Source organism: Borostomias antarcticus, assembly GCF_949987555.1.
Source record: "Borostomias antarcticus genome assembly, chromosome: 10".
NCBI lineage: Eukaryota > Metazoa > Chordata > Actinopteri > Stomiiformes > Stomiidae > Borostomias > Borostomias antarcticus.
In genome coordinates this window covers 20,995,883-21,022,224 of record NC_140243.1, presented here as the reverse complement: position 1 = coordinate 21,022,224, position 26,342 = coordinate 20,995,883, and the positions used below count along the sequence as shown (strand labels likewise).

The 26,342-nt window shown below is 47.5% G+C and overlaps 1 protein-coding gene across 4 annotated transcripts in view; it reads right to left on the bottom strand.

Moving 5' to 3' along the window:
- LOC311314024 (low-density lipoprotein receptor class A domain-containing protein 4-like) overlaps window positions 1–26,342 on the bottom strand; it is a gene marked incomplete at its 5' end in the record, with an annotated part of 64,553 nt that overhangs the window by 21,856 nt on the left and 16,355 nt on the right. Inside the window, one exon of one of the 4 annotated variants that reach the window (XM_084444304.1) lies at window positions 5,682–5,775. The exons of the other annotated variants lie outside the window; for them this stretch is intronic. Within the exon in view, the coding sequence (XP_084300430.1) occupies window positions 5,682–5,775 (94 nt within the window). Of the gene's footprint in view, window positions 1–5,681; window positions 5,776–26,342 lie in introns of those variants that run through there. 4 annotated transcript variants of the gene reach the window in all.

Genomic DNA, 26,342 nt, shown 5'->3' with positions numbered 1-26,342 from the left:
TCAGGGTGAGGCTGAAGTGCAGAGATAGAGGGTACAGCTCCAGCTGCAAGACATAGCTGTTCTGTAAAACCCATAGCTTTCTGGGCGAAATTAGCTTTGTTGCAGTTGCACCTGTTGGGCTGAGACAACTGACATGGATTTTTATCTACGCCCCAGCGTTTTGGAGCAGATCCAAATCACGGGGCGGATCCACGAGCTGCCCAAACACACCTCCATTCATTTTTGGGACTTAAGGCTCAGAAGAGAAATATCTCAACATGGGAAGGTCAAAGAGGCACAGGGTTTCTAGGGATTATAGTGACCAAAATTATCATGATTATCAGTATTATCCCGGCATTATAAAATGTGCCGATTTTTTTTGAAAACTACTGATAAACACACTGAAATCATTTCACCAAGTTTTATATTGAAAACTACAAACAAAATTAGCAGCACTATACTCTTTTTGTTTGCAATAACATTAAAATAATGTGTCTTGGGGACTGTTGCTAACTTTGGTTGATGCTGGACAGTATTTACAGTGAGTTTTTGAAAGTGCAGAAATCAAACACGGTTTTAGTGATAATTTTATTGCGATAAATGTAATCAAATTTGATTGCTTTATCATTATACCGATTATCGTTACATCCCTACTGGCATAAAGCTTTCAACCTAACAAATGCAGCAATACCAAACATGTCCTGCCCACACACGTGCACGTGCTCAGTGCCACGAAATGCATTCAGGGGCGGAGGTCTATGCTCTCCGAGCACTATTTAGGGGCCAGGCAGCGTAGCTGCCGGAACCCTATTGTATTTGCCTATATTATTATTATTATTATTATTATTCTCCTTCCACTGAAGTCTAACTTCCCATGGACAAAAAATCACCAAAATTTGCACATAGCTCCAGTACTATATCCAAAGTCCTCAACCTGCATTGTAGGTCAATAAACCTGAAGGTGGCGCTACAGCAACAGTCTAAAGTTTAAAACTTAAAAAAATCATAACAAATCAGCCATAGGTGCTATCACTGTAAAACCACCATGTGAATGTAGGCCCAAGTGAGACAAAACCTTCATACACTTTGACCTTGCAGGAATTTTGAAGTCCATCACTCTGATTTCTTCATAAACTGTAAAACCTATCAAACATATCTCCTCCCACATTTTTTGTTCAATTGACACCAAAATTAATATACTGTATCTACAGACTGTCCTTACCAAAGGATCCTCACAGATTTTTGAAATATGAAAAATAGAGCCCACAGCACTTCAAAAAGTGTTACTGTTAACAGTTCTGTATAGTTCCTATTAATTCTCGCCAAATCAATGTCTGATCATCCTCATAAAGAGTGACAACATTGGCCACATATCCAAGATGTAGTATGATCTTTTTCAGAATTTTATCTCAAAAATTGAATTTTTAAAAATATGTTTAATTCTGTCCTCTGAAACCAACACTTCATACAGAGAAAACTACATTACCCACAATCCAACGCAAGCTCCACGAATCTGAGACATCGCTGTTGGCAACCCTACCCAACCCCCGCCGAGGATTACAATGACTAAATTGATTGATTGGCAACTGACTGAGTACACAGCTGCTGAAGTTAATGTTCAATTATGAAAAAAAAAAGCTAACAAAACCTGTGACCCACATTTTTCAATCAATTAATACTATAGTTGCTACACTGGATCTTCAAACTGTCATTCACAAACTCATTGACCAGATTATTGAATTATCAAAATTGAGCTTACAATGCATTAAAATGTTTTACTTATTATTATTATACTCCATCTTCCACTGAAGTCTAACTTCCTGTGGACAAAAAATCACAAAAATGTGCACATAGCTCCAGTACTATACCCAAAGTCCTCAACCTGCATTGTAGGTCAATAAAGCTGAAGGTGGCGCTACAGCAAAAGTCTAAAGTTTAAAACTTTAAAAAATCATAACAAATCAGCCATAGGTGCCATCACAGTAAAACCACCACGTGAATGTAGGCCCAAGTGAGACAAAACTTTCATACACTCTGACCTTGCAGGAATTTTGATTATTATTATTATTCTCCATCTTCCACTGAAGTCTAACTTCCCGTGGACAAAAAATCACCAAGATTTGCACATAGCTCCAGTAGTATACCCAAAGTCCTCAACCTGCATTGTAGGTCAATAAACCTGAAGGTGGCGCTACAGCAACAGTCTAAAGTTTAAAACCTAAAAAAATCATAACAAATCAGCCATAGGTGCCATCACAGTAAAACCACCACGTGAATGTAGGCCCAAGTGAGACAAAACTTTCATACGCTTTGACCTTGCAGGAATTTTGAAGTCCATCACTCTGATTTCTTCATAAACTGTAAAACCTATCAAACCTATCTCCTCCCACATTTTTAGTTCAATTGACACCAAAATTGATCTACTGTATCTTCAGACTGTCCTCACCAAACGATCCTCACAGATTTTTGAAATATGAAAAATTGAGCCCACAGCACATCAAAAAGTTTTACTGTTAACAGTTCTGTATATAGTTCCTATTTATTCTCGCCAAATCAATGGCTGATCATCCTCATAAAAAGTGACAACATTAGCCACATATCCAAGATGTAGTATGATTTTTTTTTAGAATTTTATCTCAAAAATTCATCGCTGTTGGCAACCCTACCCAACCCCTGCCGAGGGTTACAATGACTAAATCGATTGATTGGCAACTGACTGAGTACACAGCTGCTGAAGTTAATGTTCAATTATGAAGAAAAGCAAACAAAACCTGTAAAAATTAATAAACATATCTCATCCAACATTTTTCAATCAATTAACACCACACAACTTGCTACACTGGATCTTCAGACTGTAATTCACAAACTCATTGACCATTGTTGAATTATCAAAATCGAGCTTACAACGCATCAAAATGTTTTACAAATGTTTTACGATACGAATGTACAAAATGAACATTGGAATGTCAACTTTCTTGTTGTCCTATTCTCTCGCTTATTGCTCCTAAACTTGTCGGAAATTGCCTGGCCCCGCCTCATCGCTGCGAAGCAGCTTTAATTCTAGTTTTATGATTGGTTAACGGAATTAACTAATAAAGTTTTAACATAATCTCGCCCATTCAAACCCACTATGAGGAACGTTACACAAACTTAAATTACAATATTTGAATTCGGATCAAAACTAATTTCTAATATTTTTAGAAGCTTACTATTATGTAGCCTACATAAGACCTTAAATTATCTACATTTAGAAGGCTATTGTAGATTTGGGTTTCCATGGGCTTTTAGCTAAACAAACAAGCTTAGTCAAGCTGCTAGACTCAGCTTTTAGTTAGCTGTCTGTGACATTAATCTACCTTGTGCTACATTTACCTGATGGGAATTATTACATTTTAAGTTGCCCTGCCTTCGCCTTAACATTCAGCTGTCTTTATGTATTGTAGCAAGCCTAGGTTGGCTAACTAGGTTAGCTACCTTGTACATTGTCAATGTCAAAGTGCATTACGAAAAACACATTAACTGATCATTTTTATTGATATGTGCATGAGTTAAAACATTACATTTACATGAAAAAGTTTGAGAGTGCCACTTTAAAGTAGTAGTAAAGGGAAAATGCATGTTTAGCCCTGTTTTAAGGTTACTTATGATGATATACAATGGTTCAGATCAAAACATTGACAAAACTAGCACTTTTGAGAAAGTCTGATAATTGCTCTACCACCGTTTAGGTCATACAGTGGATGTGGGTGGGCACCTTGAAAAATCTTTCAAAAACATGTTAAACTCTCGATTTCAAAGACATGAAGCTCACCGAGGGGGTAATTGGTGTCCGTTGGTGTTGTGACATCATATTCTGTAGGGTTTTATTGATAATTTTATGAAATCCATTGACTTGTATTGACACGACCGTTGTAGATATGTAGATCAATCCGCAGAGGGGATTCAGGAAGCGGAACTACTTACGGTAGCTATTGTTAGTTTATGTTGCTAGGCTACCTAGCTTGCGGAGGTTTACACACGTATGTGCTGCAACTAAATAGTTCTATGCTAAATATTTTAAAAAGCCTTTCCAGATGAACTAGAATCTTACTTTATGGCGAATTATGTCAGAACGCCAACTAACACCTCGGTGAGTTTCTTGTCTTTGAAATTGAGTTTAACATTTTTTTGAATTATTTTTCACGGTGCCCACCCACATCCATTGTATGACCAAAACAGTGGTAGAGCAATTATCAGACTTTCTCAAAAGTGCTAGTTTTGTAAACGTTTAGATCTGAACCATTGTATATGATCATACGTAACCTTAAAACAGGGCTAAACATGCATTTTCCCTTTACTACTCCTTTAATCCACAAGATAATATAACTGCTGCCTCCCACACAAGTCCATGTAGTAGGCTAAAATTACAGATTAAAGTTTTACTGGTAAAATATGTTTCAGGGTGTTATGTTGTCTGTCTAAATATTGAAACTGACGTTTTTTAAAATAGGCAATCTATGTAGTTTGATATCCAGCATCATTAGACTCTGAAAGTGTTGTGCAAAACAGTGGGTTGAGATGCTTAAACATTGAAACAGTAGCCTAATTTTCATAGCAACAGTTGCCGTTGATAGTTTAGGCTACTGATAGGTTTGAGCAGATCTTGAAAATAAAGTGTTGCTGTCTTTTCTCACCTGGAGCTAATCCACCTCATTACTGAGTGAGCTCCTACCCACAGAAACTGCAACTGCTGTATATCTGTGCAGCAAAACATCTTAATTTCCAAACAGTCGTCCAATATCAACTAATTAGGCTGCTCTATAGCCTACTCCATCAGTACGCTTTCCCTGGCAACACACAGAACAAACGGTGCAGAATCCCAAACCATAACCGTCTGCAGGATCGGGCCAAAACAGTGGTGCTCTTGGTTACAGTGTGGCGTCAGTTCATCCATGCTCAACTGCCACATCTAAATCTAATATCCTGTCTTCACCTCACGTTGCTCTGTGCTAGCCCTGGCCCCAATAGAAATAACACATCACACTGTAATTCTGCCCGTCTGTCTGATAAATCAGGATGATGAGGATGATGACGACTAGGAAGATAATGATAGCTCTAGGCCTATTTGCTCTTTCCACTTGATCCTCTAAACATAAGCATTGCATTCGACATCCCAAACCAGCAGCAATTTAACCCCATAGTTGCTCCCTGTAGGTCCCATGTTTGACTGTAACCTAGCCCTACTCTGAAGGAAACAAAGCTTTGGGTTTACCAAGTCTCTCGAGGAACTCGTGACGGAATCTAATCATTTAAACATTTATGGTAGAAGTATTTTTCCAACAATAGGGGCCGAAACTAAGCGGTCTAGTCAACCCGGTGTGAGCAATTACATCTAACAGATTCCTCTTTGTATCGCACATAGAACTGCTGTAAGCACGTTGTTGCCACCGGGCGTCTTCAACTTAGGTCAGACGAACGTCAACTACTTAGCCTACAGCATATCGTATCGACATTAAATGGTATTAGGTCTATATCAAGTCCACAACAGACAAACCGACACTGTCCATTTTCAAACAATATACGCCATACAATATCGCTTTAGGGGCATTGTGGCAACATTGTTTCAACAATATAATATGCAATGTAATCGGCCGTAGGCTACAGTAGCCGTACAGTAGTAGCCTACACATTGATCCGTCGTTCAAGTAGGCTACAAAACTTACAAATCTCCATTCCCTGGGGTTGGGACCCGGTGCAGTTACAGGAGCAGGTGACATTGGGGTTGTTAGGGCTGTCCAGGGCTGTTGGGTTTTGCATGGGGCTTAGGAAATAGTGACACCGCACCGGAGGTAGAGCCGCCGCCACGATCGGCTCCTCAAACAAAAACTTCCATCTGCTCGCGATGAGTCGGCCGTTATATTCCGGTAATCTGTCTTTCACAGCATATCCCGTCGGTGACTAGTTAAATCAAAGTTGCCGTGTTCAGCGCCGTGGATTTTCGGCTCACAATTTCCTCATAGCCTACTAACTACTGCATTGTCTCTCGCCTTTCTCTGGCATTCACTTGGGGAAAACACCTCTGTTCGGTTGTGCAGGCGCAATAGACTGTAGCCCAGCCCCCAAAGAAGGCAGCATTCCGCTTCAACCAAACGCCCGAGAGAGAGAGAGAGAGAGAGAGAGAGAGAGAGAGAGAGAGAGAGAGAGAGAGAGAGAGAGAGAGAGAGAGAGAGAGAGAGAGAGAGAGAGAGAGAGAGAGAGAGAGAGAGAGAGAGAGAGAGAGAGAGAGAGAGAGAGAGAGAGAGAGAGAGAGAGAGAGAGAGAGAGAGAGAGAGAGAGAGAGAGAGAGAGAGAGAGAGAGAGAGAGAGAGAGAGAGAGAGAGAGAGAGAGAGAGAGAGAGAGAGAGAGGCGCGGGGGATAAGCGCGTGGGGGGCAGGGGGCTGGCCCACCGACTGGTAGTGACAATGGCTGTGCAGTGGGGCTGGTCTTGTCTAGTCTGGGCAGACTGGGGGTCTGGTCTGGTCTAGTCTGAGCAGACTGCCTGCCATTACAGGGAGGTGGGAGCGGGTCAAGTTACACACACCCATTAGTGCGCGCTACAACCAATCAAGAAAGCCTTTGAAGGGGCTAACCTTGAGCTGACCCCGCAGTCTTGCGGTTGTTGAGCACATGTGCTGGTGGGACCCCCCCTCCCACACACACCACCACCTCTCTCTACACCGCCCACCCACCATACCCACCCCCATCCCAGCCGTCTGCACTCTATAAATAACTTTTAAGAAGTGGAGTACAGCTAAGGAATACTTCAGTTGCGCTACCTTTAGCCTGGAGTATGTATATCCAATATGAGCTACATGGCAACAACAAACCTCTTTTAATTAACACATGGAATGATTCCTGAAAAGATAGATAGATAGATCCCGGGGTAAACTGATAGATTTATTGATCCCGGGGTAAACTGTCAGTTATAGCAGTAAGGACAACAAAAAGGCACAATCAGGACTAAATACAAATGTACAATAACTACACAAAATATAAATAATATACAAAAGGATGTACAAGATATAGGCTACACAAATCCAAATATACAAGAGTGCAATACAATAAGAAACAAGTGTATACCATATAGGCCTGCTTAGGATGCCTAGATTGTACGAAAAACAGGCCTAAAATATGCTAATGTATTGAGCAATTTTAGAATATCTATTTATTGATTTATTATTCATTTAATCAATGAATTCTGAACAAAGACAGACATTCATCTATCTTTTTCAAAACATGAGGTCATGCACTCTCCTGTGGACACACACACACACACACACACACACACACACACACACACACACACACACACACACACGTGTCCTCCTCTGTCTGGAGCAGCAATTTGGAGCCCCAGGGATCAGGATGACACATCTCCAGACAGCAGACAGATAAATACTAGCCACCACTGAAGAATAACAAATGCACTCCAGTCTCCTACCATCCCCCACAGGCTACAGGAGCACAGCAGACTGGTCTCAGAGAGTGTGTGTGTGTGTGTGTGTGTCTGTGTGTGTGTAAGAAAGAGAATCTTCTTTTTTTTTTTTTTTAAAAGAGAGAACAGAAGTAAGCTAATTTGTTTGCTGTTTATCTGATTCTACAGTAAAAACAAACACGCTGTCTTTATTTTGTGACCAAGTTGTTTTTTACAAGCTGTATTTGTAATTTAGACATCTTTAACATTGTTTTCTGAATGAACAAAGGCACACATTTGTTTGTCTAATAAACAGTCCATAGAAATTACTTCTGTATCTGAGGCTTGTTGGAAAGGAGCCTACAGACATGACAGTATTATAATAGATTACATGGACTGGCTGGCCTGTTACATAGCTCCATCTAGTGCCGAAATTTGGACCAAGGCCCTAAACATGGATGTTTAGGGCCTGTGAATACTCATCCTGTGAATACTTATCATTTATTATTATGGTACACTGCTTCTGTTCTCTACACATTAATACAGAGAACAAAATCTGGCTTCTGTGCAGAAATTAAGCATCGAATCATTCATAATCTGTTCAAAGAAACCACCTTGCCTGTTGTAATACAATCAATGAGTACTTTTAAAGTGGTTAATTCTTGTTCTTATGTCAAACTTACTAACTAGGTAGTACAGAATTAGCACTTATAGATGCCATGACAGAAGCATAATAATGTATATAGAGTAAAACGTTCTGTAAAGATCAACGGGTATATAGTATCTATGGTGAGTCCATGTTCATAACATAGGCCTGTGGTAATGAACATAAGCACAACACTGGGAAATCCACAATAACATTGAGCTGTCCAGGATATAGAGAGTGAGAGACATGAAGATCGGAGAGTGGCTGATCAGATTGTTCTGCTTTACAAACGCAGCAGTCAGACGTGGGAGGGAGCAGGACACGGTGTAACGCTCACTAAAGCACCTGCATTCCAGCGCGTATCCGCTTCTTAACCGTGTCTGGCCGCCGTGTCATGTGCTGTCCTTCTAGGTGCACCAGTCTGTACTCCAACCATGACTCCAACCCTGTCATCTCTGGCCCGCTCTGCCGCAGGCAAACACTGCAGTGACACCACTTAAGTGTGTGTGTGTGTGTGTGTGTGTGTCTGTGGGTGGAGAGAGAGAGAGAGAGAGAGAGAGAGAGGACTAGAGAGAGCCTGGGGAGGGAGAGACAGACGTGAGGCTGTGCTACAGTGATGATGCCGGCAGGCAGGAAAGGAGCACATAATCACCAGGTATTGAGCTTCTCACCCCTGCGGGGCCTGCTGAGCATTGTAATGGGCTGTCTGCCCAGTCGGCAGGATGAGGTAACGTCTGGCTCTAATGCCAATCTCCTGGACTGGCAAGACTGTGGGCGCGAGCACCCACGGCAAGGCGGGGAGGGCAGAGCAGGGAGGCGGCCGCCACAACACAGATAAGAGCTTAGAGTCTTAGACGGTAATCAGCAAAGCAATCATAAAGGCTGCTGATTGCCCCGGCGTTAGGATAGACTGGAGGCTGTTGGGTTGTTTTGTCGGTTACTGTTTATTTGGGTTTCATACAAGCAGGATTTACACAAACACACACACACACAAACACACACACACACAATGCATGCACACGCGCACACACACTCTGAAAGGCAAAAAAAGACAGATAGAAAGACAGAAACAGATGAAATGAGAGATGGATGCACACAGACATGTACCAAACAAGAAAGAAACACACGTTTTGGTGAAATAGAGACAGACAGATTGAGACACAGACAGACAGACAGACAGAGACAAGACAGGCAGACAGATAGAGACAGATAGACAGATAGAGAGACAGATAGACAGATAGAGATACAGACAGACATGCAGGCAGACAGATAACTGACAGACAGACAGACAGACAGACAGACAGACAGACAGACAGACAGACAGACAGACAGACAGACAGACAGACAGAGAGGCAGACAGAAACACACAGACATTGTTTTATAGATACAGAGCGAGATAGACAGACAGACATACTGTACAGACAGGCAGACTTACAGATAAGGAGACAGACAGAAACACACAGACATCATTGTTATCTCTGTATAGATATCAGAGCCAGACAGACAGACAGACAGACAGACAGACAGACAGACAGACAGACAGACAGACAGACAGACAGACAGACAGACATGCATGCAGGCAGGCAGACAGATAGGGAGACAGGCAGAAACACACACAGACATTATTGTTATCTCTATATAGATACAGAGCGAGCTCCACCAGCCACTGTTTGTCCTTGACGGGGTCGATACTTCTGTGCAGGATTCCAGAGGTTAAGAGGGCCATTAACACTGGCTAGGCAACTGGCCTCCTCTGGACACGCACTGCCAGGCTTGTAACAGCCCTAACTGCTTCCATACAGCTCTCAATATAGCAGCTATACCAATGACTTTACCCTCCGCACACGACTTCATTACCGCAATGAACATGCCAGCCAAGCTAATAAAAGCAGGCTTTAGCTTGATATGGCTGGCGATAAACATAATGACGATGTATTAGTGACTAGGTGGGTGACACGGGGGTGTGGAACAGATGGAGGAAGCTTGAACATGTTGCTGCTCCCCAGAGCTCAGCTCGGTATGACCCGGTCTCCCTCCCCTAACAGGACTGGTAAATAAACACTCCACCGCAGGACAGCTTGTAACCACAAAGCTCACCACTGAGGTGCTAAAGAAATGACCAGGGAGCTTAAAAACCAACAACAACAACAACAACAACAACAACACTGCATTAAGTCATCCGTCACAAGACAAGATTTGTCTTGTCTGTTAAAACATCTGCAGAGCAGTCTTATCTTGTCAATGAGGCTAGTAATAAGAGTTGATATAGTCTGTAAAACTAGGGCAGTGGCTAGTTGCAAAACTAGAATGGAGAAGTAAGACGCCTCCTTCCCTCCACTAGTCTGGGGGTCCACCTTGGGCAAGTGGTAGTACCCCCTAGCCCCCCTACCTGGGGTTACAGGAAAAAAACCCCAATGAAATTACAAACTAATGGAAGAGAGACCCGGCCCGGAGGAAGCCCGGGGCCCTCGTCTGGAGCCAGGCCCAGACGGAGGGCCCGCATGCGAGCGCCTGGTGGCCGGGCTTACCACGGAGCCCGGCCGGGCCCAGCCCGAATAAGCCACGTGGAAGCACCATCTCCTCCTCCATCGTCCCGTGGACCCACCACCCGCGGGAGAAATTGTCGGGGTCGGGTGCGCTGCCAACTAGGTGGCGGTGAAGGCGGGGGACACCGACGGACCGGACCCGGGCGGCAAAGGCTGGCTCTGGGGACATGGAACGTGACCTCGCTGGGGGGGAAGGAGCCGGAGCTTGTGAGGGAGGTGGAGCGATACCAATTACACCTGGTGGGGCTAACCTCCACGCACAGCACCGGCGCCGGAACCAAACTCCTGGATAGGGGTTGGACCCTGTTCTTCTCCGGAGTTGCTCACGGTATGAGGCGCAAGGCAGGTGTGGCTATACTAGCTAGCCCCCAGCTGAGCGCCTCTGTGCTGGAGTTCACCCCAGTGGACGAGAGGGTCGCCTCCCTGCGCCTTAGGACTGTGGGGGGGGGGGACTCTGACTGTGGTTTGTGCTTATGCACCGAACAGCAGTTCAGAGTACTCAGCCTTCCTGCAGACCCTGAGTGGAGTCCTTTTGGGGGCTCCTGCAGGGGACTCCAGTGTCCTACTGGGGGACTTCAATGCACACGTAGGCAATGATGGAGAAACTTGGAGGGGCGTGATTGGGAGGCATGGCCACCACGATCTGAACCCGAGTGGTGTTCTGTTGTTGGACTTCTGTGCTAGTCACGGTTTGTCCATAACAAACACCATGTTCGAACACAAGGATGCCCACAAGTACACCTGGCATCAGAACACCTTAGGCCGAAGGTCGATGATCGATTTCGTTATCGTATCATCTGATCTGAGGCCATGCGTTTTGGACACTCGGGTAAAGAGAGGGGCAGAGCTGTCCACTGATCACCATCTGGTGGTGAGCTGGTTTCGATGGCGGGGGAAACTTCTGGACAGACCTGGAAAACCCAAGTGTGTAGTGAGGGTGAACTGGGAACGTCTGGAGGAAGAGCCTGTCCGGAGAGATTTCAATTGCCACCTCCGGCGGAGCTTCTCAGGCATCCCTGTGGAGGTTGGGGACATCGAGCATGAGTGGTCGGTGTTCAAAGCCTCCATTGCTGAAGCTGCGGCTGGGAGCTGTGGCCTGAGGGCCATAGGTACCTCAAGGGGCGGTAACCCTCGGACACCGTGGTGGACAGCGGTGGTGAGGGAAGCCGTCCGACTGAAGAAGGAGGCCTTCCGGGTTATGTTAGCCCGGGAGACCCCAGAAACAGTTGCAGGGTATCGACTGGCCCGGAGGGCTGCGGCTTTGGCCGTGACCAAGGCAAAGCAGCGGGTGTGGGAGGAGTTCGGAGAAACCATGGAGAAGGACTTTCGGTCGGCACCAAAGTGTTTCTGGAAGACCATCAGACACCTCAGGAAGGGAAAGCGGGGGACCATCCAAGCTGTATACAGCAAGGAGGGGACACTGCTGACCTCAACTGAGGAGGTTGTTGAGCGTTGGAAGGAGCACTTTGAGGAACTCCTGAACCCGACTAATCCACCCTCTACGATCGAGGCAGAGCCGGAAGATGATGGGGGGTCGTCAATGTCCTTGGAGGAGGTCACTGAGGTAGTCAAACAACTCCACAGTGGCAGAGCCCCAGGGACTGATGAGATCCGTCCAGAAATGCTGAAGGCGCTGGGTGTAGAGGGGCTGTCTTGGTTGACACGCCTCTGTAACACTGCGTGGAAGTCTGGGTCAGTGCCGAAGGAGTGGCAGACTGGGGTGGTGGTCCCAATATTCAAAAAAGGGGACCAGAGGGTGTGTGCGAATTATAGAGGCATCACATTACTCAGCCTCCCAGGGAAAGTTTACTCCAAGGTGCTGGAAAGGAGGGTCCGGCCGATAGTCGAACCTCAGATCGAAGAGGAACAATGCGGATTTCGTCCTGGTCGTGGAACTACCGACCAGCTCTTCACTCTCGCAAGGATCTTGGAGGGGGCTTGGGAGTTTGCCCAACCTGTCTACATGTGTTTTGTGGACTTGGAGAAGGCTTACGACCGGGTCCCCCGAGAGGTCTTGTGGAGAGTTATGCGGGAGTATGGGGTGAGGGGGTCCCTACTTAGGGCCATCCAATCCCTGTACACCCAGAGCGAGAGCTGTGTCCGGGTCCTCGGCAGTAAGTCGTCTGCCTTTCCGGTGGGTGTTGGCCTCCGCCAGGGCTGCGCTTTGTCACCAATCCTGTTTGTGATTTTCATGGACAGGATATCGAGGCGTAGCCGGGGGGAGGTGGGTTTGCAGTTCGGTGAGCTGGGGATCACGTCACTGCTTTTTGCAGATGATGTGGTCCTGATGGCATCAGCTGCCTGCGACCTCCAGCACTCTCTGGATAGGTTCGCAACTGAGTGTGAAGCGGCTGGGATGAGAATAAGCACTTCTAAATCTGAGGCCATGGTTCTCAGCAGGAAACCGGTGGCCTGTCCGCTCCGAGTAGGAAATGAGTCCTTACCCCAAGTGAAGGAGTTCAAGTATCTGGGGGTCTTGTTCACGAGTGAGGGAACCATGGAGAGGGAGTTTGGCCGGAGAATCGGAGCAGCTGGTGCGGTTCTGCAGTCGCTATACCGCACTGTTGTGACGAAAAGAGAGCTGAGCCAAAAGGCAAAGCTCTCGATCTACCGGTCTATCTTCGTCCCCACCCTCACCTATGGTCATGAAGGATGGGTCATGACCGAAAGAACGAGATCACGGATACAAGCGGCCGAAATGAGTTTTCTCCGGAGGGTGGCTGGGGTCTCCCTGAGAGATCGGGTGAGAAGTTCAGTCATCCGGGAGAGACTCGGAGTAGAGCCGCTGCTCCTTTGCGTCGAAAGGAGCCAGTTGAGGTGGTTCGGGCATCTAGTGAGGATGCCTCCTGGGCGCCTCCCTAGGGAGGTGTTCCAGGCGTGTCCAGCTGGGAGGAGGCCGCGGGGTAGACCCAGGACCAGGTGGCGGGACTACATCTCCGCACTGGCCTGTGAGCGGCTAAAGATTCCCCAGGCAGAGCTGGTTGATGCTGCTAGGGAAAGGGATGTCTGGGGCTCCCTGCTGGAGCTGCTGCCTCCGCGACCCGACCCTGGATAAGCGGATGAAGATGATGATGATGATGATGATAGTCTGTAAAACATTTTTACGGTCCCTGATTTAGGAGAGAGAAATTCTGTGTGTGTGTGTGTGTGTGTGTGTGTGTTGTCTGCCCAGTGACAGGCGAGTCCATAGGGTCTGATTGGCCTATGTCTGTGTCCTGCCTGCCGGCCTGTCTGTGCAAATGGAGGATCGAGGTGAGGAGGGGCAGAGCTGCCTGTAACATTACAGGCAGCGTTGAACTGAGAACGAGCCGTCTTATCACTCTCTTCATCTCAAATCTCACTCCCTTCTCCTTTCTGTCTCCCTCGTTCCTCCTCTCTCTTTTCTCTCCCATCCTATCACTTTCTGATCTTTCCCTCTTCTCCTCCATTCCCTCTCTTCTTCACTTCTCCCTTCCTTCTCTCCCCCTCCTAACCTCACTATCTTCTTTCCTTCCTTCCCTCCTTCCATTCTGCCTTCCTTCCTTCCTTCCCCCTCCTCTCCCTCCCTCCCTCCCTCCCTCCCTCCCTCCCTCCCTCCCTCCCTCCCTCCCTCCCTTCCTTCCTTCCTTCCTTCCTTCCTACCTTCCTTCCTTCCTTCCTTCCTTCCTTCCTTCCTTCCTTCCTTCCTTCCCCTGTCCTCTCCCTGTCCTCTCCCTTCCTTCATCCCTCCTCTCCCCGTCCTTCTCCTGGCAGTCCCAGAGCAGTAGCGTGATTGGCCCCAGTGGCAGGCAGGGAGAATGGCTTCTTGTGCCCCTCAGCAGTGGAGGGACAACAAGCCAGCCTTGTGTCCTTCCTGTCCTCCGGCCTGCCAGGCGCCAGGCACACAGGGCCAGGAGGGGAACATTCTCTCTCTCTGGCCACATTAATTACAGCAGCAGTGGGGGCTCGCTAGAGTACCCCCCCCCCCCCACCTCCGGCCATATTTAATAAACCTGTCACTGGGCACCCCCCTGTTCTGACTGCCCACCAAAAAATAACATCCTAGAATCACCCCATGTGTGTGTGTGTGTGTGTGTGTGTGTGTGTGTGTGTGTGTGAGAGAGAGAGGTGGTGTTCATTTGGTTAGGGCCCTGATGGGATTAGGATGGCATTGGTAACAAGGGCAGCTTGTTTGAACCCTCCAATCTGGGGATTAAGGTACTATCAGCATCACACACACACACACACACACACACACACACACACACACACACACACACACACACACACACACACACACACACAAAACCTTCAGGGGCCCAACCTGTCTCCAGTCCACCCCTCCACCCATACACACACACACACACACACACACACACACACACAACTCCACCATCACTCCCCACTCTGGGGTCCCCAGCCCACCCAGAGGTACAGGCACCATCCAACACGATGAGGTTGTCTCCTAAAATTGTTTTCTCCTCAATCACCTTCAGAGCCAGTTTGTGATGCAAATCAGACTCCAGCTTCTCCTCCTTTTGTGGCGTGACAGATTAGCCTACAGTGGCGCGTTTCTCGATTTATCTCCCTAATCCCTCCTCCCGCCTCTACCCTCCTCTGCCCAGCCCAATCAGAGAGGAGAGGAGAGATGAGATTAAAGTAGAAGAGAGGAGACGAGACAAGAATGGCGGAGAGGAGAGGAGACAGGAGAGGAGAATAGAGGAGAGGAAAGGAAAGGAAAAGAAAGGTGAGGAAAGGAGACAAGCATAGAGGATGTTGTAAGTAACAATATCATAATGCTACAACCATAACACAACATTGCATACAATGTCACACAAAAATGCCCAAGGGGGTTAGGCTGAGGCTGGGCTGCTTTTGCCCCTTCTGTCTGTCCCTCGCAGGAGCCAGCCTGACCACAGTAACTCACCACTGCTTCAGTGACCGCTCCTAAGTCACTCATTTATCTCTGTCTCTCCCTCTCTCCCTGGCAGGGTTAGCCATAATTACAGACCGCTAGGTCAAAAGTCCGGTCTCTGTCATGCCTGCCGGCCTGTCTGTCACTCTTTGCAGTAGCCTCAGCGTGGGCACAGGTCAGCTCCGTCACTGTGCCGGTGGAGAACAGCACCAGACACAATAGCCATAAGAACACGGGAGCTACAGCATCATCACAACGGTCAGCAGTTAGCCAGCGTCAGTTATAAGGTTCACAATATATCGGTGCAGTCATGCTGTAATCAGGATTCTGTTAATCATAGATCATACTGTATGTAACATTTGCAATTGTTTAGTCAACCACTTAACAGTTTTACCATGCAATGACATCATCACTACTTAATGGTGTTAAAAGACTGTCTATTAGACAAATCACAAGCAAGGGTTCCTTTGCTTCTACATCCTACTATAGCTGTGTGGGAGTTCATCTCTCCTAGCTGAGCAGCGCTGCAGTGCAGACTCACAGCCTGGAAATAGACTGCAGCAGAGGCAGCAGACAGAGAGAGGGGGCCAGGTCTGACCCAGAACCAACAACTGCAGTCTGGGTTGGGCCCTGGAGGCCTGGGGGAGGGGGGGGGCGCCACTGCAGGCTAACTGCAAAGGACTTGGCTGGCTCTGATGGATGAGCAGGGTGCTGTCAACACTAACTTAGGTGTGTGGGTCTGATGTGGGAAAAGGGACTACGTTCTAACACGTGGTTCTAAAACAGTCCTTCCAGCCACACATTCTGATCAATTTGGCATTGGCCAGATGGCCACTCTGTAGTGTGGAGAAGCAGATAGATTTTCACAAAGAGAATGACGCTAGATGCATATGACTGTACTGTAGAATCCATAATCTAGATGCATATATGACTGTACTGTATAATCCATAATCTAGATGCATATATAACTACTGTATAATCCATAATCTAAATCTGGTAAATATGCAGTGGCTAGACATACAGTGCATCTGACAAATGTGCGTGCGCGTGTGTTTGTGTGTGTGTGTGTGTGTGTGTGTGTGTGTGTGTGTGTTTCTGATGCTGGGTGGGCTGCATTGTCTTTGTCAAAAAGTGCTTCTTTTTAAAAAGCTTGCCTCGCCCTCCCCCCCAAAAGTGTGTGTGCGTGTGTGTGTGTGTGTGTGTGCAGGCTCAGTCTGTCTGTGTGGGAGGAACAATGACCTAGTTTCTAAAAAACCCAAAACCCAACCACCACCAGGAGTACAGGAGTGTATCACACATTGACTTTATCAAATATGCCCGTGAGACATAGAAAAACACACATACGCACACATGCATGCGCGCACACACACACACACACTCCCCTAAAAAGGAAGATATTTAAAAAAAAATCTTATGCAATTAATCTATCTGGTCTGATCCGGTTTGATCTGGCCTAGTCTGACCTGGTCTCTCTCTCTGTCTTCCTTCAGACTTGCCTAGTTGATGTTTAAAAGTACCTTATTTGGCAACCATGTCTCTCTCTCTCTCTCTGCCTCAGACAACCCCTCTCTTTCTCCTGTTTCTCTTCATGACATTCTTCTATCTAGCTCCTCTTCTGCCTCCTCCTCTCCTACTGCAATATTCTGTTCCATTGAAATCGCAACAAAATGGGAGATATTTTCAGACAGTGCAACAAGGACATTTCCCTTTTGAGTTACTCTGAAGATCTCAGCACTTTCACCCAGTACACAGGGAGCTCTAGAGGGAGCAGAGAAGAGGGCTGTCTGGTTAACCCGTGTGTCATGGTCACCGATGCCTTGGGAGTACTTTCTGTATTCCTACACGGTCTCTGATCACGGTGTAATTCCACTAACTACATCGTCAACAACAGTTGGATTGACGATTGGTGCAGGCTACAAAAAAGAGGACATGACAATTCATTAGGTCAATGTTTTATCTGCATCAGGCTTTATACAATTAAACATCAGATAACATTTTCACCTACGCATTCCGGAATCAAGTCTTCTTCAGGGAGTCAAACTCGGCTGAGGTTGTTTCAAAGTGTAATATGACCATGACATGATAATAAAGGCATTTTAATTATCTTGAAGAGAGTGCCTTGGAGATTTGTATATCTCGGCTTACATCCTGCCTGGGTCCATATCCTGTAGTGTGTTGTATTGCTGTAGGGCTTGGGTGACAGACAGGGTGGTGAGTGAATGTGTGTTGTTTACTAAGTGCCGGTCTCCCTGCATCTCTGAGGTGAGCCAGACTGCGTTGTGCCCTCCAGCCAGGGAACAAAGCTCTGTCTCAGCACTTTGTCCCTGCTCATCAGCACTCTCTGGCTTTCCTGCTGCAGCTGCTCCCACTGTTACACACGCACACGCACAGGCACACGCACACACACACGCACAGGCACACGCACACACACACACACACACAGACACACAGACACATGCACACACACCCTCTATCTCAGTCTCCCCATCACATCTGGACCGTAAAGTGCCATGATGCCGTCACGCAGCCCATAATGATTACAGTCAGGCTCCACCCCTGCAGCTCTGCCCATCACCATGGAGACACTGTCCCCCAAGGCCATCACCAGCACACAGGTGAGCCACTCTGTGGGGAGGGACATCAACAAACAAGAAATAAACAAACAAGCAAAAAAAGTAAACTAAAACACTCAGCGGGGTGTGAATGTCTGGGCAGAGCAGGTGGGAGGTTGTACTTCACATCGAACAGACTGTCTTAACCAATGGGAAGGCTGAAAATCCCCAAAGTCTGTTGAGGCATCAGTTAATAATACCTGAGGTGAGGTGACACATCAGGGTCAATATGCTGAATACAGCCTTGGTTTTCACTCTTGTGGTATTTATTAAAGAATTTTCCTTTGGGGACAAATAAGGTTGATATCTTATCTTACTGATCAGCTCCCACAGAGCATCAGAACATGCATGTCATTTTCCCTGCTTCCACACAGCACTATAGGACTAGGTTCTGTGTGTGAGTCCCCTGCAGGTAAAGGTTCCACATATAAAATGAAATATGTAAATGTCTTAGGTTCCTGTGATGGGCCAAGATGGATGAGGTGCTATGTGGATGGAGAGCGTCTCTCAGGAGCAGAGGTGGGACGATCTTGACCATCGCACTTCCCTCCCCCATCTTTACCATCGCACTTCCCTCCCCCGCCGTTCAGTCCAGCCTCGTCTCCGGACGTCCTATCTGACCGTTTTACCTCCGCCATCTTTGAGACGGTGTGCTGTCTGTTTAAAACTCCGAGGCGGGGGGCGCCCTGGTAGCTCACCGGGTAAGGCGCACCCCATATGAAGGCTAGTCCTTCGCGCGGCGGACCCGGGTTCGATTCCCGGCTCAGGTCCTGTGCCGCATGTCCTCCCCTCTCTCTCTCCAACGCTTCCTGTCTCTCTAAAACTGTCCTGTCCCATTAAAGCTGAAAAGCCCTAAAAAAAATATCTTAAAAAACAAACAAACTCAGAGGCGGTGTGCTGTATGTTTAAAAGCATCAGCGTTTGATATGTTGTGCGTCATTGTAACATCCTAATGTCCTCTGAGGATTCAATATAGTTCGGTTGTGTGTCATTCGCTCGGTCACTCACATTTTGGGGTAAAAGTAAGGTCGAGATGACTGAGGATTCATTAATGGTTCATTGCAGAGTATTGTAACTATTGCATAGCTACTGACATTAAAATTAAACCCAATAAAACACATTTCAAACCAGCTCATAATTGTAATAACAACCTATTAACTTTTCCTTCCTACAGCACATGCCCAGAATGGCGAGAGAGCCTTAACCTTCAATATGTAGGATTTTAAATTGTTCTTCATTGCTATGGTAAATGGAGAGCGATCAGTTCATGAGGACCTCTGTGAAAAGATCTGCTGCGGCCATTTCTAAAATTCAGTGTCGGGTCGACACCGCAATTTAGAAACAACTCAGCGTGAGCATATGCTGAATCAGTCAGCAACACAGAACGTTCTTATTTGGGACCCAAACTGCTCCGAGCAGACTCCAGGCGTCGGGCATGAACAGAATTTACCCTCACAGTATAAGGAACATATTGTCACATATTGAGTTCACAATATCTCCTTGAAACAAAGAAGCACTGGTGGGTAGCAGAGTGAATGCTAATGTGCGCCGGAGGCTACTGGAGTGACTGAAGGGCACCCCTGCTCTGTCTGCAGAGGAAGACAGGGTGACAGCCCTCAGGTCTCAGAGTCTCTCCAGGAGCCTCTCCTATGAGAAAATGGCTTGCTTGCTTATGTGTGTGTGTGTGTGTGTGTGTGTGTGTGTGTGTGTGTGTGTGTGTGTGTGTGTGTGTGTGTGCGCACTAAATCCGAAAGCATTCCAGTATCCGGCACAGTTGAACCCAGCACGCAGCTGCATAACTACGGCTGACAGGGAGGGAGCAGCCTGCTAGCCTGTCATTAGAGACCACGAAGCCAGCCTGAAGCAGTCACACACCCCAGACCTCTCTCTCCATAGACCACCATGCCCCAAACACCCCAGACCTCTCTCTCCATAGACCACCATGCCCCAAACACCCCAGACCTGTCTCTCCATAGACCACCATGCCCCAAACACCCCAGACCTCTCTCTCCATAGACCACCATGCCCCAAACACCCCAGACCTCTCTCTCCATAGACCACCATGCCCCAAACACCCCAGACCTCTCTCTCCATAGACCACCATGCCCCAAACACCCCAGACCTCTCTCTCCATAGACCACCATGCCCCAAACACCCCAGACCTCTCTCTCCATAGACCACCATGCCCCAAACACCCCAGACCTCTCTCTCCATAGACCACCATGCCCCAAACACCCCAGACCTCTCTCTCCATAGACCACCATGCCCCAAACACCCAGACCTCTCTCTCCATAGACCACCATGCCTCAAACACCCCAGACCTCTCTCTCCATAGACCACCATGCCCCAAACACCCCAGACCTCTCTCTACATAGACCACCATGCCCCAAACACCCCAGACCTCTCTCTCCATAGACCACCATGCCCCAAACACCCAGACCTCTCTCTCCATAGACCACCATGCCTCAAACACCCCAGACCTCTCTCTCCATAGACCACCATGCCCCAAACACCCCAGACCTCTCTCTCCATAGACCACCATGCCCCAAACACCCCAGACCTCTCTCTCCATAGACCACCATGCCCCAAACACCCCAGACCTCTCTCTCCATAGACCACCATGGCATCGACCCGCCTATCAATGAAGCCTTGCGCATCGTGACAGAATGCCTGTGTCCCACTCCTGCGGACGCCGGACAACCTTCCCATCCTTGCAGGCATCCAGCCCGCTGGCCTCCGCCGCACAGGAACCACAGTAATGTATGTCTCGCCTGCCGGGCTGTGGAGCTTAACCACCTGCTCCATGACAGGCTCACTGCAACAGCGGAGCCTCCCCGGCGTGTCGAGACACCCTTTTGTGCCTGTAGCACGCCATCTCCTGCAGCAATGCAGAGATCTTAAAGGAGTAGTAAAGGGAAAAATCATGTTTAGCCCTGTTTTAAGGTTACTTATGATCATATACAATGGTTCAGATCAAAAAGTTGACAAAACTAGCACTTTTGAGAAAATTCATAATTGCATGTTTTTGAATGATTTTTCAGGGTGCCCACCCACATCCATTGTATGACCAAAACGATGGTAGAGCAATTATCAGACTTTCTCAAAAGTGCTAGTTTTGTCAACTTTTTGATCTGAACCATTGTATATGATCATAAGTAACCTTAAAACAGGGCTAAACATGATTTTTCCCTTTACTACTCCTTTAACATCAGCGAGACAGGATGGGCGGACTACATCTGGCGTGCAGAGTAGGGAAACACCTCCAGACCCTCTGATCTCATCCCAGCCGTCGGTCCTTCCCCTACCGGGATGGACTTACCCAGACCGGCGTGGGTGAGGCTTAATCGCCTCCGGACCGGTATCGGATGCTTCCGCTCATCGACGCACAGATGGGGCTTGGCATCCTGTGCAGCGTGCGAGTGTGGCGCTGATGAACGAACCGCAAACCACGTCATCCAGGACTATCCGATATATCGGACACCCAACGGAATGCATGGCCTGACGGTTGTGGATGACGAAACGGTGACATGGCTCCTGGAGGTGTGCCCGGGTATATAGCCCGGGTGACCCCTCACCCAGGCCCCGAGCCTAAAAGGATAGCCCCTCGGCGCGAGCCTGGGGGGGAGAGGACATAACATCTAACCCACACGAAGAAGAAGATGACCATGCCTCAAACACCCCAGACCTCTCTTTCTCGATAGACCACCATGCCTCACACACCCCAGACCTGACATCTCACATATTCATGCGCTATTGATATAGTATCTCATTTCCCTCACTGGTCCACCATTTGCTTTGCAACACTTTTTTTTCTGTCATACCAATAAAGCCTTGAAATGAAATTAAACGAGAGAGGAAGACATGCAGGGCCAGAGCGAGGGGGAGGAAGAGAGAGAAGCAGAGCGAGAAAGAGACATATAGTAGACAGATCCATGTCATGCAGAGGAGAGACATTTTATGACAAATGAGACACCCAAGTGGGGGATCACTGCTGGCTGCACACATGCAGTGACCATCATCATCACACACCCGGGTACAAACACAACAAGGGGAGGGGGAGTGAGAGAGGATGGGGGGGAGAGAGAGAGAAAGAGAAGGGGGTGGGGGGCAGTGTGTGTGGAGTAGTCTGTGGGGACCCTCTCTCCATGATGCTGTGACAATAGCTGATACTGGTAGCGCCCCTCTTCCCTCCCACCTCTCCTCTCCTCCTGGGAGGCCTCCCACCCAGAGTAGAGGTGTCAGTCGGTTATAATTATCACTCTGCTCTGCCTGGCCCACCCACCCACCCACACACACACACACACACACCCACACACCCACACACCCACACACACACACCCACACACACCCACACACACCCACACACACAGAATGTCACAAGGCTTCATCTTATACTCTCTCTTTCTCTCTGTCTATCTTTCTCTCTCTTTCTCTGTCTGTCTGTCTGTCTGTCTGTCTCTCTCTCTCTCCCTCTCCCTCACACACACACACACACACAGTACACACACACTTTGGAAAAGTCCTTTATCATTTAGTGTATCGTAAACACATAGCCATGTCACTCTACTCAAACTGTAAATGATCACTACATCTTACTGTACATTCTACCAGTCTAGTGGCAGAATGTGTACACCGTACCTAGCTGCCTGACAGGCATAATCTGTATACTGTATGTCCTATCTGCCTGGCAGGCAGAATCAGTACTGTACGTCTAACAGGCCTGACAGGCAGAGTGTGTCTACCCTATGTTCTATTCATTCATTCAACTTCATTTAGACAGGGAGGACAAGGTGTCTTTTATAGATTAACCCTGTATTACAAAATATCGGATTAGGCTACACAATACAATCATTGGCTGTTCAATACAATACCCACACACATTACTAACAATACAAGTAAAATAGGAGAGAGATACACAATCATAGATATATACAATATATACACAGCAATACAACAATAATCCATGATTGATCATCATAAAGGACTATATATTATAACTTCAAAGAACTTGGTTTTGATGCCAAGTACACAAACAGCACAATAACTCGACTCGGAGCGTGATAAGAGATGAAAGGTAAGCTGGGAGTTTCTGAAGAATCGCTTAGTAAACAAAAAGACACCAATGCTGGGACCTTCTGGCAGACAGAGAAGGCCTGTCAGGTAGGCAGAATGTGTCGACTGTACATCCTAGTTGCCTGGCTGGCAGAACGCGTCTTCTTTGCACCCTGGTTACCTTGAACATCCAACCGTAAACCGGAGCATTTCAATAGTAGCAGCAGTATAAAGAGGATCATGTACTTGTCTTCGCACCATTAGTCTGCATCAAGACCACCTACTCAGCAACCTCAAATTCGACTGGCATACTCATCTTTCTGCTTTAATGTTACCTTAATATGGTGACTGCTTTAGCACAGTCCTGGTTGCATTCCAGGCAGAGTGTGTCTACAGTGGCCTACGTCCCAGCTGCCTGGCAGGCAGAGTGTGTCTACAGTATGTCCCAGCTGCCTGGCAGGCAGAGTGTGTCTACAGTATGTCCCAGCTGCCTGGCAGGCAGAGTGTGTCTACAGTATGTCCCAGCTGCCTGGCAGGCAGAGTGTGTCTACAGTATGTCCCAGCTGCCTGGCAGGCAGAGTGTGTCTACAGTATGTCCCAGCTGCCTGGCAGGCAGAGTGTGTCTACAGTATGTCCTAGCTGCCTGGCAGGCAGAGTGTGTCTACAGTATGTCCTAGCTGCCTGGCAGGCAGAGTGTGTCTACAGTATGTCCCAGCTGCCTGGCAGGCAGAGTGTGTCTACAGTATGTCCCAGCTGCCTGGCAGGCAGAGTGTGTCTACAGTATGTCCCAGCTGCCTGGCAGGCAGAGTGTGTCTACAGTATGTCCCAGCTGCCTGGCAGGCCACCCAGTGTTTTATAAAAAGTGCTCTGACCCTCCGTGATAGATGAGCCCATTCATGGACTCCACCGTTCAGTCTCCACCATTCAACGGCGCCCCGGACAATCCCCAAGAAAAATGGTGCGACTCCAAATAGACAACCTCCTACGCTCAACAGATTTTCCCTCTGTGTGTCTGTGTGAAAGAGAGAGAGAGAGGAGACAGAGAAGAGAGTGGGCTAACTTGTTTTTCACTGTTTTGTTTTGGTTCTCTCTTTCTCCTCCTCCTCCTCCTCCTCCTCCTCCTCTCTTTTTAACAAATGTGCACTGCTCCCGTCTGGAGAAATGCTGTGTTAAGACGACTCCATTTACTCCCGGGGCTTCATTTAGGTGCCGTCGCTCTTTCAGGCCAGCAAATAAAAAAGGCGGAGAGGGGAGAGGAGCTGTCAATTCCTCCCTCTTTTAATGGGCCCAGCTGCATCATTACCTAGCACACACACGGGGGGGAAATGTATTGAGTGAAGAAATGAGGAGGCGGGAGGGAGGTTGATGGAAGTTCTAAGTACATCCTAGAAGGCTGGAGAAAACACTGAGGGAGGGTGAATTTATATTATTATTATTATATATACTGTATATATTTCAACTTCGGCCTCCATCGGGCTCTACAGTAGTGTGTGTGTGTGAGTTGTGATTTACTATAGGCCACTTGCTTGGCCACATCACGACTGTTCTCCTGACTTGCCTGGTTGCCGATAGCTAGTGACACATGTGGCCCTCCCTCGCTCACTTCCTTGGAAAAAAAGAAAAGTGTCTAATGGGACGACGTGTGTGGGGGACACATCACACATCACAGGAACACAAAGCCAGCATGTGCCCATCCAGCCCCCCCCCTCCCCCACACACACACGGAATCTGAACATGAACACACACACACGCACACTGAATCTGAACACACACACTATTACTGTTACTTTTACTATTACACACTATTAGTCTTGTCACTATTGTAACCATTACAGTTGTAGTTACCGTAATGGTAAGGTTATTTCAGAACCATGCAGATTTGCATCCAATTTCGTGCTTTCAGAAACTCTGAAGAATATCACGTATCGTTTCATTTCATCAGTCTCCCCTTCTCAGCATGGTGGTGTGTTGCATACTTAGAGGATGGCGTCAGTTTGGAAATGAGGGGCTATTTGCATAAACATGCCACTCTCTGTGCACTTGGTAAACTTGGTGAGGAGGATAGAGAGATAGAGAGGGGAGAGAGAGAGCTAATATAAATTCATTATGGAAATCCAAAGCTCAAACAAATTGACAGGAGGGTATTGGACCCTGGAGGACCCGAATCAAAGCGTGAAAACATTATCTCCACTCACCCTTGACCCCTTACCCCTTCACCTACGTGTGCTTGTAATGCATCCTAACGAGGCTGAATAAGGATGATAGGTGAAAAAGAGAGAGCATTGCTAGCCAAATTCTATGTGGTCTACATGATTGAGTGGTCATTCTGTAAAACATGTTCAGTTAAGCTGCACTGAGATGTGCAACTTGTTTGCTGAAAAATAGATTGAAATGCTAGCAAATCGCTAGCCGAAATACAAAGTGCAGCTGCTGTCATTTTAATTGGCCCACTTCTTTATAGGATAGTGCCGTTCATCTCTGACCTGGGCGCCCGAGAAAAACTATTAAACATGCTTCAAAGACTGCCACGGGCTGAGACCATTCACTCTATGAGGGAGAGACACAGAGAGAGAGAGAGAGTGAGAGAGAAAGAGAGAGAGAAAGAGAGAGACAAGGGGAGAGAAAGGAAGAAAAAAACTCATCATGCTTATTCAACCCTTCTCAGATTGTCTACTTAAAATAATCCCTTAAACACATGGAAATAAGAGTGCCCTGAAAGCAGCCAGAGAAGCTGGACAACAGACACGTACCCTACTCTGCATATCAATGTATCCCTCACCTCCCCACCCCCACCTCCCTCTCCAGTTCCTGCAGAGAGAGAAGCACAGCCAACAACACTAAGGACCTAGTAGAGCTCCCCCCTCCTCCTCCTCCTCCTCCTCCCGCACCTCCCCCCTCCTCTAACTGTCCAGTCCCAGCAGGGTAATTGGGTGGAGGGGTTGAGATGATGAGGGGTTACTGCCCCCGTTTCCAGGGGCGCCCTCCCTCGGTGCCAGGGTCACCACCCTCTAAGAATGACGAGAACTGGACATCCATGTCTCTTTTCTTCTGAGACCAGAGGCTCTTTTCAATTACAGCCTCTTGCACGCTAGTTTTCTGCTTCGTTGACCTGAGAGTTCAAGGGAGAACATGCAGCTAGGAGCTGTGGACAAGGCAGACCTAGACAGGCTAATCTGACCATCTGAGTCTGAATCATAGACC